This window comes from Chaetodon auriga, chromosome 13, assembly GCF_051107435.1.
Source record: "Chaetodon auriga isolate fChaAug3 chromosome 13, fChaAug3.hap1, whole genome shotgun sequence".
Classification (NCBI taxonomy): domain Eukaryota; kingdom Metazoa; phylum Chordata; class Actinopteri; order Chaetodontiformes; family Chaetodontidae; genus Chaetodon; species Chaetodon auriga.
The window spans coordinates 6,648,150-6,663,337 of record NC_135086.1 but is presented as its reverse complement, the minus strand read 5'-3'; the positions used below and the strand labels follow the sequence as shown (position 1 = coordinate 6,663,337).

Below are 15,188 nucleotides of genomic sequence, written 5' to 3'. Positions count from 1 at the left end.
CAGAGCAGCGTTCCAGTGGTTGCGGCTGCTTTTTCCATCACAGCCGGTCTCTCCCTGCTATGGTGGTCACATATGTTTGTCCTGCGGTCTAACGCCACGTCTAGCTTCGTGCTGTAAACCCTTATTCCTTCATGAACGCTAATGCGTGCACACGCTCACAGATGCATATATACAAATGCTTCTTTGCTGGGAGAGGGAAATTCAGTGTAACCATCTGGGCTTCCTCTGCAGACTGCAGATCCCATAAGGCTTATAGCTGTAGCTAACTCACAGATAAGTGATTGATGGATAAAACAGTTGTGTAGAAAGAGAGTTGGGAAGAAAATAAATAAATAAATTGAGGGATGATAGAAGGAGGACAAGGAAAAGCAAGTTTTTTTAATCAGGTTTGCAGCTTTTTTTGAAGTTGAAAGGAAAAATGATCATTTTGGTTATTTAAGTTGTGCAGCCAGTTCACCATTCAGTCAGTGTTTTCAGTCAAATAGCTATATTCCACTGACGCCGGGCTATGAAACAACAAAAATCCAATATGCAAAACGGATTAATGATGATGTTTTGGGGTTAGTTGTTGGTGTCACCACCCATAATCCCACTTGATTCCCCCATAACCCTGGAAAGCTGCTTCAGAGCTCAGCGCCTAGGGAGACGCAGAGGGGTGTGTGTGCGTGCATGTGCATATGAATGTGTGTGTGTGTCTTTGAGGAGGAGGGGTTTAGAATAAATCAGCAGCAGCTTCTGGTAGAATATCCCTCCCTTGTCCTCCAACACATGCATAACCTCAAACCAACTGGTAAGGGTCTTTAGAGCCACTCGCCCCCCTGGTGAGTCAGTCTGCACAGTAATCTGACGGTTCAGCTCCGGGTCATCTGTCGTTTCATTTGATCCACCACTGTGTATCAATCATGAAGGAGGAAGCAGAGTGAAGTTAGAGCAGAGAGAGATGAAGAGAGACGGAGAGAGGGACGGTCATTCGTCTGATGATGAAACGATAGTGGCAGCATCCTGGAGCCTGATGTCTGTACTCAGCTGACACACCTCAGGCGGGCGGCACGCATCGGCCTCGCCATCCCATCAGCCAGCTTTTGGTTTGTAAGTGAGAGTGTGTGTTTTATGTTAGATACACATAAATAACTCAGCAGCGATGGCCAAGAAGATCTTTTGGCAGAGTGTTTTATAGTCTGGGTGTGTAAAATGCTGCATCTGCATTCACAGGATAATTCAAGGAAGAGTTGTTTTATAATTGAAAGCAGATCCTGGATTTGGATTTCATGCAAGGATCAGTTGTAAACATGTAATATTTCTTCTTTTTCAGCCACATAAAGGTTAGAGAAGCGAACTTGTGACCAGAAGGTTGCAGGTTCTGTCTCCCAGACCCGCAGGATAAATGCCCTTGAGCAAGGCCCTTAGCCTCAGCTGCTCCAGTGGAGCTGCTCGGAGCAGACTGTGGTTGCACTGAGCGGCTTCCAGGTGTGAACGTGTAACTGTGTGAATGGGATCAGGGTCTTCCTGCAAGTGAGTGAAAGCCCCCGAATGAACAATGGTTTTTAAAAGAAAGAATATTTATGTTTTTTTTCCAGATTAAGTAGCTTTTCCACCAGTTCAACTTTCTGCTTAACTTGAACCTGAACTTGCTCTGAACTGTCCGTTTATCCATTCATCTCTCGCTTGACATTTTCATTCACTCACCTCTTCACAAGTTCTCCCAAAATCTCTTCATCCATCCTCCTCCTCCCCCCTCCTTGTCTGCGCACTCACTCTCCTCACATCTTCATTCACCTTATCCGACCAGTCTTTTCCATCTCTCCCCTTTCGCCTCCCTCGACACTCCATCATTCGTCCTCCATCCGCCCATATGTTTCTGAGAAAGTCATCATGGTTTAGACAGACGAGTTTATGCTGCTCGAACAAATGACTTTTTGTGCTTGGCTACAGTGATGGTTTGGTGTGTGTTAATCTGGAAGAATTATTGAATTAGTGTTTTATGAGCGGGAGGCATTAAAGGAGGACAAAAAGTAATGGGAGCCACATGGACAGAAGGAAAAGAAAAGCGTACGGTCTGTGCTCATGGGAACACACACAATGACGTATCCACAAAACAGCAAAGACACACACAGAAACATACATGCATGTGGACAGATGTATGTTTACAGCCTCTTTCTTGTATGGTAGCACTTGTCTCAGATGAGTAACTCTTAATAACGCAGCCACCGTGCGCACACACTCACACACTGTGGTTTGAAACATCTGGGAGTCAGCCCATAGGGGCGGCGCCACTGTCACACAGCATCCTGATGATTTGTGTGATCTGTAATGTATTTGATAATGTCATTAAAGGCCTGTTGTGAACCAGATGGCACATATGGAATATGTGTTAGCTTGCAGAACCGTTTTAGAGAGAAGTCGCATTCATACAGCGTTTCTTCCTACATCGTACTGACAGGCTCACAAATGACAGATACTCACTCAAGACGTGCAGCAGAGGAAGCGGCAGACAGATGGGTCAAGTGTACGACTCAGGGGGGAACACCGGGCGAAGAAGATTATATTGGAAATCATCTTTGCAGAACCAGTTCTCTGTGCTGTTTCTCTACTGGAATCGTGTTTCGAGCTTTCTTTGTTTTCTCCGTCTTTGTGTCCGTGAATGTTTCTGCATTCCTCTGTTCCTGCTTGTGTTGTGCAGCAGCCAGGTTTCAAATCCCCTCTTGATCATCAGGTCGTGTCAGATCATTTGACTGCTCATGTGCACTTGCATTATACAGAAACAGAAAAATAAAATAATGGCGCTATCAGTACAACTTCAGCTATTCTGTGATTCAGTGCAGAAAACTGGCCGCGGGCCTGGTTACGGGAGGTTGCCCACATGACGAGAGAAAAGCAGCGATTTTCAGTGACCCGAGGTCTCCGGTTGAGAAATCATGTTGTCTCAGTTTGAGTCTTCGTCTGGAGGAGTCTGAGACCTTTCGCTGCGAGAGGTACACTTAAGATCAACGTGGTACAAATGTCATTACGTAGCCCTCCCCAATTGCTGCAGGCAGAGCTGTCTGTGGCCATTACAACGCTGGACCTCGGCCAAGACCAAAACCTCCTATTCCCACCTTAATCTGTGGGAGGGAGGATGGAGGAGGGGGACGTGGGTGGAGTGAGAGGGATCGTGATGAGAGGAAAGTTTTGGGAAGTCGAAAACGCAAGCAAATCATCAACCGGCCAAGCGTCAAACTGATAGAGAGAGGAGAAACTGAGCTGTGCAGAGGGAGGAAGAGAGGTGGAGACCGGAGGGAGAAAAGCGAGGTTCATAGGGGAGCAAGTGAGTGAAGGAAGGAGGCAGAAGGAGGGGGGACGAAGTGTTCGCAGGGGAACCACGGAGCAAAGGAAAGAGGGATGGATGGATGAACGGAGGCGCGGAGGAGAGGAGGAATAATGAGAATAGCAGACAAGGGTGTTGACCACAAATCCCTCTGGATAGATCAGAGGTCTCAGCAACACAGCCTGGAAGGATGTCAGGAGAGGGGAAATTAAATAAAACGACGGCGTAGTCGGAAGAGGGAGGGGCGAGGCGAGGTGAGGGAAAGGCAGGAGGGAGGGTGAGGTCAAAGGGGAGAGGGAGAAAAGAGTTTGTGACAAATGAAGAAAGAAAATCTGTGAGAAAAGGGACAAAGGGGGATATGATGAGGGTGCCATGCATCATTTGGTTTGTGAGATTTGTGGACTGAACTGTCACACCTACCAAGATTCAGCTGTCAGAGACAGGTTACCCCCTGAAGTCTGTGTTTGTGTGTGTGTGTGTGTGTCTGTGTGTGTGTGTGTGATGGAATTAGAGGAGATGGGGGGGGCAGGTGTTTTACTATTTTATAACTCTATCCACACACATACACACCAAACACACGCAGCACGGACATTTGAATAATTCAATGTGTCTGCGCTGGTCCTCGCTGGCTGGCTGACTGTGGCCCTGCAGGCACACGAGACACACACACACACACACACACACACACACACACACACACACACACACAGACACACACACCTGTTCTTTTCTTTCCCATGGGATTTTCCTCTCTTTCTTTTCGTAGTTACACGTTCGACTTGGTTAGCCGCTGCCTTCTGACTACAAACCAGAAGCAGCTACACAATATGTGTCCTTCTGCCCTGCACGCAATTGTTATTCAGCGGAGACTCTGTGTGTAAATGAAGGAGAAAACGGTATTCAGTCCGTGTCTATCACCTTTGACTGTCGCAGAGCGATGAAAGCACCATTTGAATCGGGAAGATTTCTCTTGCTTGGAATTGTTCTTGTGGCGTTGGTGTTAAACAACATTTCTGTTTGTTTGTTTAGGCCTCTCTGTGTTTGTGTGTGTGTGTGTGTGTGTGTGTGTGTGTGTGTGTGTGTGTGAGTCTGTCTGTGTGTGTTTTGTGGTGGTTTGTTAATGGGCTGATATTTCCACCTGCGTTAAGAGACAAGGCAAGCTGACACCAGGAACACTTGGGTGAACGGATGCTTGACTTTACACCTCCTCTCTCTCTCTCTCTCTCTCTCTCTCTCACACACACACACACACACACACACACACACGCACACACACACAATAACCTGAGATGGGCTGCGGGTGCAGTCCATTAGCTGATTGTTGCAGAAGCCTTTTAGAAAGAGACTGTTAACTGTGAATTTAGTTTAAGACCTTGGAGATGCTACGTATCCCCTTACACCTCCTCAGTGTGGGCTCATGCTGCAGATACACAACCTGCAGGGGAAGCTTCTGCTGAATATATCATAACAGAAAATATGTTCTTACTATGATGGACGCTATGAAGTGCATCATTAGCAAGCAATATTCTGCAAATGTAGGCAAACCTGAGCCTGAGCTTTGGTAGGTTTACTTGAACAAATAATAAGTTCCACACATTGCACTTGCTGTGAACGATCGCTCTAACGTGGGTTGATAAGACCAAGCAGGGAATTTAAAACCGAAGATAAAAATGCAGAAAAACACATTAAAATTTTGACAGCGGGGTCAGCTTAGCATTGATTTAGAATATTTAAGACACAACTTTTTAAAGTCCTCGTAAAGATAATCAGTGCGTGGTGGTGAGCTCTGACATCGACAGCATTTTTCTTATGTTTTCAGTTGCTGCTAAAGGGATTTCGGTTTACTGAGGGGATTGTAAAAGAGCAGTCGTGACAGTGAAACAGAGCTGCGTCTCTGTTTGGTGACCCTGAACAAAGCTGCTACAAGAGGAAAAAACTCTAGAGTCGTGTCCATGAGCAGTATGTATACAGAAGCGCCCGCTACATACACAAGTACACATTTACCAATTCAAAGAGCTCGCACGATATTAGACATTCACACACACACACACACACACACACACACACACACACATAAAGACTCATAGGCTATGCACAGTGTTGTGTCCACGTACATGAAAGCACATGCTTCACTAAGTGTGTGTGAGTGTGCCAGTGTGTGCGCACATTTGCTGAGGAAATGTTTCAGTGTGCACCAAGGGAAATCAGAAAGCACCCGCAAGCCCCCGACTCCTTAGAGTGAGACTTCATAATTACACTTTTACACACACACACACACACACGCACACACACTTGTAATTACAGTCCACTACCACAATCCCATTAAGTCTTTTGGGGCCTTTCGGCATTTTTCCATCATTTAACTGGTCACAGCTTCTGGTATTAAGGCCACTGTAAGGGCATGAGTTCACTGGGTCTGCCTTTGTATCTACACCCAGTGGGTCACGAGTTCAATTCCCAGCTGGCCCAGTAGCTGCTACTGTTCCTCCGAGTCAGAAACCCCTTTCATCCATATTTTGTCACCCCTGACGAAGCCTGCTGTTTAATTGATTGGGAACAGGAGGAAAATAGTGAATTTACACACACACACACGCAGAGACACGCACGCACACACATTCCTAAAACAAAGCGAACATCTATAAATGAGTACCCAAGCAAGTAATTGCAAAGCCTTTGGCTCTGCTGAATGAGGTTTACTTCTCTCTGTAATAAACACACTATGTTGTGTTTTCAGGACTGATGTAATATAACAGAAAGCATGTTAGAGGCGCGAGGGAAAACAGCCTTTGAGGTTCTCTAATGAAACAACGGCGTAGATTTTTTTTAATTTACAGCAGAGTATCGTCATGGCAGTGAGGAAGGGATGGGGGGGGGGGGGGGGGGCACAGATAGAGATGTTGGAAAGGAAGAGGAGAAGAGCAGAAGCCCAGCTGTGTTTTCCTGTGGAGACGGAGAGAGAGAGAGACATGACACTCTGTCAGAGAGACAGAGATGTAAAGTCTCGGTGTCAAGAGACAAAAAGAGTGCTTCTGGCCATGTGCGCCTGCATTCAATTTCCTTTTTATCTGCATTTGTGTGTGTTTTCAGAGGAAATCATTTTGTGTGTGTGTGTGTGTTGCGTGTGCACACGGTGGGAGTGTGGGAGCTCAGAGGGCACTTTGTAAGGCAGTGTGTGTACTGTGTGTGTGTGTGTGCGCGCGCTGAGGGGTGACAGCCTGTTTTTCTTCGCTCTCTGTGCATGAAGGAGTAAAGATCATGTCTTCCTGTGTGTGTCTTTGCGTGTGTGTGTGTGTGCTTAAGTCAAGAGGACGTGAGAAGAGGATGCTCTCCCACAGACTTGCGCACTTTGATTTATGACACACTGCATGCCCTCAAATCGTGTGCACTCGTTTCTTCCCTCATGAACAGAAACAGTGTGTTCACTGTGTGTGTGTCTTCATGTGTGTGTGTGTGTGCACAGAGGAATCTTTTATAAGGACATAGAAGATTTATCTGTTGCAATTTGACCTCATGATAAATGATGTTTTTCAAAACAGGACAGTGTGAACCATACATATAGTTGCCATTGATACCTTTTTTAAAAGTCTATTTCCTGTTTACTGATTTAGACTGTTACAGCTGTTGACTGTTTATGTTTGGGTCAGCCGTGTCACCCCTCCTCAGATCACTAATTGTCATTATTGATATTGATATGGTATCTCCTGTCTCGTTCTCCCTCTATGTGTAGGTCTTCCATGCCAATGCCGATGCCACTGAGGTGGTCCTCAATCGGATCCCGCAGCCCGTTCTGGCCCGTTTCGTACGAATCCGACCTCAGACGTGGAAGAACGGCATCGCGCTGCGGTTCGAGCTCTACGGCTGTCAGATCACGGGTAAGAAAGATGCAGCGTCTTCCTCTGTAGAGTTTCTCAGACTTTTCCTGGCCCGTCTCCTCATGGGACTCCCTCTCGTGAAAACACGGTAGTGGTCTTGCCAAATTTTATACCACTGATATACTGGCTTTTACACCGGGTCAGAGGCTGGGTCACACCGCTGCATAAATAACTCTGGTAGAAAACATTTCCTTTAAAAGAACCCATCCACCCATCAGTCCACCAGTGTTTCTATTCATACCCTCTCCTCCTTTCTCTCATCTGTCTCTCTTTCGTTCACATGCACACAACACACCCACTCTCATGTGCACTCACACTCTTGCCCTCGCTCTTTCATATACATATCCTCCCTCTCTGTCTCCCACTCACTCACTCACACACACACACACACACACACACACACACACACACACACACAAAAAAAACACACTCAGTCGTAATAGAATAATACTAGAGTGTGATGTGTGGGTGATAACATCAGAGAGTAACAGGCTCTCAGCTTTCATCTGCAGCCCTGGCAAACAAACACGATTTCAACCAGCATAATCAGCTCAATACTATAAATAGATAAAACTTAATTAGACTGTCTGTGTTTGTGTGTCTGTCTGTGCGTTGCAGAAATGGTAAAAGAGAGTTTCAATCCATTTCAGTGTGCGTGTGTGCGTGTGTATGTGTGTGTGTTTCCCAGCTCCACCATATCATTATTAGGTTAGGGCCTCTCTCTGCTGCCATCGTAGTGGCCATTGAGAGGGACAGATATGCTCTTATCTAGGAGGGCTATTTCAGCACCCACACAAATCACAGTCACACCAAAACAATATGATACTGCTTGTGTGTGTGTGTAGGTGTGTGAGTGTGATATAGAGAGGCAGGGATGTGGTATATGTAAGGTATCTGTCTGTGTTCTTGTCTACCAATTGCCTATTTTTCACCCCATTTTAACACCTGAAATTGCGATATATATCACCCGACTTTTCTCACCATGCTCTCGGCGGTGAGCTCCAACTCAACGCGTATTTTGACCATCCACGTCTCCCCGTGTGTTGTCCGTCTCTGCTGCCTTGTAATGTCTGCAATCCATCACAGGCTTGAGGAAAAGTGACTTTTTATGCAAAATCTCTGCAGGTTCCGGACTCAGGTTGAGCCTTTTGTTGGGAAGGATGAGAGAGTTTGTAACTTTGGATGTGAGCGGAGAGAAAACAAACCTCAGCTTCGGTGGGATACGTCCGTAACGTGCAGAGAAAGCTTTAGAACCAAAAATTACCTGCTAATAGCTCTGCAGTATCTCTTCTTTTACTTTCCCTGCACATACACATATTGACAAGCACACACCCGAACACACCACCAGGGGGAAAGTGATAATGCCCTACACTGGCCTATAAAGGCGGACATAAAGCAGTCAGTCAGTGACATGTCATTAACTTAAATCACACTTTTATGTCTCTCTGGCTCTCTACTTTTTTCTCACTCTCCGCCTATCGCTCTTCAATGTCGCTCTGTTTTTTCTTCCTCCTCACTCTACTTTTTCCTCCGTCCTTCTATTGCCTTTGCTGACAGCTTCCATTCCCACTTTCCTCTCACTGTCTCTCATTTTCTCCTCCCCGTCCCTTCCCTTAAATCTTCCCTGTCCCTGCCTCATTCAGCTCTTCATTCCTCCATCCCTCCTTCCTTAATCTCATTTTATTTTAGCCCTGCAGCATCTATCAATCACTTATTTTTAGCACCTTTATCAGTTTTTTTTTTTCCTCTCGCCCGGCTTGTGTATGCGTTGGCGTGCGTGTGTGCACGTGCACGGCTTGGTGGAGCCTCGCTGGTGTACTTTACAGCGTTTGGAAGACCCTGTTATCAGGAAAAGCACAGTGGGAGCCCATGTGTGGGCTAAACATCATGGAAGTGTGGAAGTGAGACCTTGACTATTGCACTTCTCCGTGTTGGTGCATGTATTGCTTTCGGTGTGTGTGTGTGTGTGTCTATGTATATATGTGTGTGTGAGCTTTAAGGGCTCTCAGGCTGGTGTGTGATATCTATCTATTTTCCGCTACTGTGATCTCCAGAGATGATATTCTCATCGACTCCCACTGCACCTCTGCATTAAAAAACCCTGCTGGAGTGCAGCTGCTTAACAAGATGGATGCAAAAATAAGAATCATAGAATAAACAGTATAATAATAGAATTTTCTTCTGGCTAATCAGCTTTTGTGCCTAACGTAGAGCTTGAGGGAGCTCATCTAGCATTGCTTAGCTGTTGTTGTTTGTTGTTGATTCATTATTTACCATAGTGAGGCGCGGCTGCAGACGTCACGGCATTAAACATTCATCTCCATGTGGACCCGAAGAATGTCACCATCAATCACCGTCACCCTTCGCTGTCAATCCGCTCTCTCTCTTTCTTTCCTCCCTTTATCTTTCTCACGCTTTCTATTCACTCGCTCTGTGCACAGTCCATCTTTCCGTTTGACCTTTTGTCTATCTTTCTATCTCCTCCTTGTCCTTTACCTCCCCTTCCTCACCTTTTATCCTACCCTTCCTCTTTTTCTCCCCTTTTCATCTCCTCTTTTATCCCATCACTCTTTTTCACCTGCTCCATTTTCAAATAGAAATGGTCACTTTGTTTTGTTCCCTTTGTTTTTTTTTCATTATTCATGGCAATTACATATTCTGATGCTTGTTAGACTAAAGCACATTTGTCAGTGTAATAAACAGTATCCCTTTGATCTGCAACACGCTTTCATTTAGTTCTTCCATTTGGGAGTTCTCTGGCTCAATTCCCCATGAAGAATCCCCTTTGGTAGCTTGGTTAAAGTTATGCATCAACTTTGCAGCCGCAGGAAGGAAAAATAATGAAACGGGTTGATGGAAAGCAGCGGAGTGCGGCACACCAGTCGTAGTTTTAACAATGCATGTCACAATCACACAAGAGTTTTGCTCCAAGATTACATCAAACAATGACGCCAAATTATTCCTGACCCGAAAGTCACATTCATTCATTAAGAGTTTTGAGTTGTAAGATGTTTAGCAAAGCAGCGACTTAGTTTGGTTTCCTCACATTTAGTCAAAGCCTTTACAGGATACTAATAACATGTGCTGCATACTGTGTTACTTACTTTCCATCAAAGAATATCTACCTTCCTGACAGCCTCTAATTTCATGTCACGTTGGTTCATTCAATAAAGCTCCAGCATCAACCTTTTAATGCAAAGATAACCAATTCACAGTATCCTTTTCACATCAGTTCATGTCTCTCATTGTCTGTCCTGTGGGTTTAGTTTTCAGCTCATGAATACAGTGTTTTTTTTTGGCAGCAGATTGTCAAATCATGGATGCTGTACTGGTCTTTGAAACAAAAAGAGAGAGCAGAGGAGCATTTTTCAAGCTCTGCTTTGAACTGCAGGACTAAAGGCGTCAACGCTCCCTGTTTGCAAGCTTTTTATAAAATCACCGTTTCCACCTGTAACTTAAGAAAACAATCAGAAAGTTTGTTTCATGCTTTAGAAGACACCCTGCAGTGACATGACGTACTCTTACTCTGGTCTCCTGTTCAGATGCGCCCTGCTCAGAGCTGCAAGGCATGCTGTCTGGGCTGCTTCCAGACTCCCAGATCTCTGCATCCTCCATGAGAGACATCCACGGCTCCATGGGGGCAGCCAGGCTGGTGGCCAGTCGGTCAGGCTGGTTTCCCAACCCGACACAACCCATAGCTGGAGAAGAGTGGCTACAGGTACGTTACCTCACCCCGATGAGCGATGTTTTTACATTACAGCGCATTACAGACTGGAGCTGGAGCTGAGGGGCCCCAGGTGGGGTTCATTTTCCTGCATCAGAGATTAAATGTTGCTGCTTGGAGCCTTTTTGTATTTCAGCCCTCCTTTTCCACCACAGGAACAAAATGTAATAAAATTTAGAGACTGAATTGTGTCAGAAATGTGTTATCTCACCAAAACAAAGACTAATAGAACAAATGCAAAACAATAACCATCATTTATTACAGAATCTGCAATGACAACAACTGTTGAACTAAACAAAATCACTGGCGAATGCACGCAGGGCAAATGGTGTTGATGGGTGCTGGAATTGGCTGGGAGAAACAAAAGCTGCACCAGAAGATATTACACCTTTAAGGAAAGCTGGGAATAAAGCCTATGGCAAAACAGTGAGGAGGCAAGATTAAGAAAATGAAACAACATGATACAGGGATTAAAATGTAACCAGCAAAGTGCAAAACAACAAAGCCATTTGCACAGTGGACACCATTTTGAGCCGCAGACTTGCCAGCTTCACGAAATGAAACGCAAGGAAGCTGAGACTCGACTCTGAGGCCCGGAAAAAGTCAGACTTCCCACAATAGGCGGGGGATCTGGAAAGTGATCGGCTTCTGTGGTGCAGAGAGTGAGCTAACAATAAGAATGGTGTTTACAGGCGGACCTCGGCGTGCCCAAGATGGTGCGCGGCATTATTACCCAGGGTGCAAGAGGGCTGGAGGGCAGCACCAGCGCTGAGAACAGGGCGTTTGTCAGGAAGTACAAACTGGCGCACAGCTTGACCGGCAAAGACTGGACTTACATCACTGACAGCAAGACTGGGTTTGCTAAGGTAAAGGCGGGGAACACGCACACACGCACACACACACACACACACATATGTAGTCTCTCTGATTGTCGCTGTCAGTTCTCCCTCATTTGTAGTTTATTTATAGCTGTCTGTCTCTCTATCCTTCTTCGCTCTCCCTCTCTCTCCCTCCATCTCTCTCTTCCTCTGCTCTCCCTCTCAGTCTTGTCATTTTCAGGAAAAAAAAAACTTTTTATTACAGCCTCAGCTCTGATAATAATTCAATTTAATCACCTCACTCCTCATTCTCCCTGCTACTGTCTTCCTCTCTCTAAGTCCTCCGTACTCTCTCTCTCTGTTTTTTTCTGTCTCATCCTCTCGTTCGCTCATCCTCTATTTGTCTCTCATGGGTGTTAATTAAAAATGTCTTTCCTGCATCACCACTCAGCACTGCTGGCAGTCTAACGCACTGTGAGACAGAGCACTTTAAACTCTGTTCTCCTTTCTGAGACTCTGTCTTAAAACACTTTAATAGTACTACTGAGTGCCCGGCTTTCCTCCTGATGCTAAAATCCTGTTCTCTCTCATCTGCCTGTCTTTTTAAACGAGCATCCTGGGAAATTCATCATATGTTTTTTTATTATTATTATTTAATTCCAGAAATGGGGAAGACAGAAGATACAATTCAATTAATGAAACCAATATTACAACTTTCTCAGCCCACATTTTGAGAGGAATGGTGCGGTCTAGTCAGTGTTCAGCTTGTAAGAAATCTTGCCGGAGGCTGCTGCAAGCCACCTCAGAAAAAAAGAAGAAAAAAAAACATGAAAATCAGAGGAAACACGGTCTTTGTTGTTATTTCCATGACACATGTCATACCGTGCTTGGGAACAATGCTGATTAGGAGTGTTATATGACTTTGGAGAGACAGGCTCACCATTTTGCTATTGTGAACAGTGGAGTGTTGAAATGACAAATTAAACTACCTCTGCAGCTTTTAATGTCTTCCTCCGTTGTTTCAGGATACTCATCCTCAATTCTGCCTTCACCACAGAACAATGCATCAGTGCACCCACACTGACAGATGTCACGCACCTCAAACAAACATGGAGCAAAGCTTATCAATCATCGTTTTGAATCTCAGACACTAGATTTGGGTGATATGTTTAAATTTTCCTGCTGGCCACCAGAACCATGTTGGTACAAGGCACAAGTACTTTGAGTGCAGTGTCTAAACCACAGTCATATTCCTCGTATGTGCACACATTCTGGCTCTACATGCTGTTTTCCCCGCTGCCTCTCTCTGCTGGCCTCTTTGTGCCACCGGGTCAGCTTGCTGCAGCGGCTCTCACTGGCAGACCATAAATTTGTACAATAAAATGACAAAAATCACCCAGAAAAAACAGCTGGCAGTGTGCTCAGCCAGTCGCCAATGGCCAATATATCCGTCTAGTTGCCCAACCCTGTTAGACACAGCTTCGTTTTGAAGACCAACTCTAGCATAAGCAGTGATACTTGTTGCACTTTTTCCTTTGAATCAGCACTGGGAGGATGCAGCAGGATCTTACTGTGCAGTCAAAAAACAGCTGTCATCAGTGGAGCATATTTTCCTGTCGAGAGCACAAGCTGATCTTAGGAATGTCAAAATTGGCAGGAACACGTCCTTTATACTGGGGAGGAAATGTTTCATCCTTATTTTTCCTCGTTGAGAAATGAAAACAGGAAAGTCTCTAAACACCAATAACACCACTATCAACATCTGCTCTTAGATTTTCGAGGGAAACAGCCACTACGATACTCCAGAGGTGCGGAGGTTTGATGAGATAGTGGCCCAGTACATCAGAGTGTTTCCGGAGAGGTGGTCGCCTGCTGGGATCGGCATGAGGATGGAGGTCCTCGGCTGCGACCTGCCCGGTAAGAACGCACATGTGCACGCGTAAGATAACAGATGGCTGAATCGTACACATGCAACGCACACACGGTATGCTGTGAGCCTGCAGGAATGTACATGTGTGCAATCACATACAAATGCACACAGTTTAATACATAAACGCACTAATTCACAGAGGAAGTGCCCTCCTTTGCTTATAACCCACACATAAAACACCACACAGCATTAGAAAAATACAATTTAGGCAAATTATCCAAATGTGATAAGGCCGATCTTTATCAAATCAGACATATATCACCTTAATCATTATGAAAGCTCTGCATACACATGTGTACTACATGATCCATAAACTTAATTACAAACATAACACCAGTGACTGAAATGCGCTGTGTAAATCACACCATTAATCTCTTGGACAGCTGTAATTAGTGTGTGTTTGTGTCCATGCTTCATGAGCATTTCACATGTGTGTGAGCTTTCTTTGTGTATATGCATTCTGATTTCTGTGTATGTAAGTGTACTGGAGTGCGTGTGTACATACTCTTACTTAACATGCATTCTGCATAGTGGTTAGAGTTATTAATCCTGCTCTATAGGAGGTATTGCAGCATGTCTGGACAGGGATTAACATGTCTAGGTCATGGGACTTTTACTAATAGTGGCCAGCTGTGTAGTTGTTGTCTTCACAGCCTATTATTTTAATAACATGTTGCTAGTGTGTAGCTGGAAGTAGGTGCAGCGCATGGTCTGCTGAATTTCACTATTCATGGTCAGCTCCTGATCTATTCTGTAAAAAATAATGGCTTCACTTTCTAAATATGTTCGGTTTGATATACGTTCCTACTCAAGGTTTGTGTAAACAGAGTGATGATTTAATGCAAAGAGCGGTGAATGCAGACCATTAGTCTATAAGTTTCTCCATTGAGCTGCGTAAGTACCATTTCTCACAATGCGTTCCTGTTGTGTGGAGCTTGTTATCCGTGGCCAGCAAATTATTCTCAGCTGCACGATAACTTCAATAATAAAGCAGGTCTTTGTACAAATCTCCCACATTTATTACTTAACTTGAGCAATAATGTGCCTCATGAATTCGGCAGCAGTATAGACTTCAATAAAGTTGGTGATGATATTTTTCTTCACCCTGTCTTATGTTATGAAGACATCAGATGTAGTCCAACCTCCTCTCCTCTCCTCTTCCTCCTTCGTGTGCCATCAGATCTTACTGCTTTGGTCAGGTTGTGACACGTTAGAGGTGAAGACAAGAACAGGAAATGACACATACCTGCTCCCGGTGGACATGAAGTGGGCTGTTGGCTACAGCCGATGGCCCACTGCTACAATTCTCTATCTCTGAACTCTGTGTGTGCGTGTGTGTGTGTGTTTGTGTGTGTGAGAGACAGACAGAGTTAGAGAGAGCCCAAAGGGAACAATATATCCTAGATGTGTCAGGACTAGCCAAGAGGTTGGTGATGATGGAGAGAGAGGGGGCATCCTCTTCTGTTTTAACAGGTTTTAACAGGTTACCATGTTAAAAAATAAAATTCAGGCATAGTACAGATATAGCATCGATAAAAAG

The 15,188-nt window shown here is 44.9% G+C and overlaps 1 protein-coding gene across 4 annotated transcripts in view; it reads left to right on the top strand.

Annotated features, from left to right (window-relative positions):
• The window catches only part of LOC143330182 (neuropilin-2-like), an 88,436-nt gene that overhangs the window by 40,111 nt on the left and 33,137 nt on the right, over window positions 1–15,188 (top strand). For all 4 annotated transcript variants that reach the window (XM_076746493.1, XM_076746497.1, XM_076746496.1 and 1 more), the window contains exons 8-11: window positions 7,032–7,176; window positions 10,719–10,894; window positions 11,593–11,766; window positions 13,491–13,635. In XM_076746493.1, the coding sequence (XP_076602608.1) occupies window positions 7,032–7,176; window positions 10,719–10,894; window positions 11,593–11,766; window positions 13,491–13,635 (640 nt within the window). The remainder of the gene's footprint in view (window positions 1–7,031; window positions 7,177–10,718; window positions 10,895–11,592; window positions 11,767–13,490; window positions 13,636–15,188) is intronic.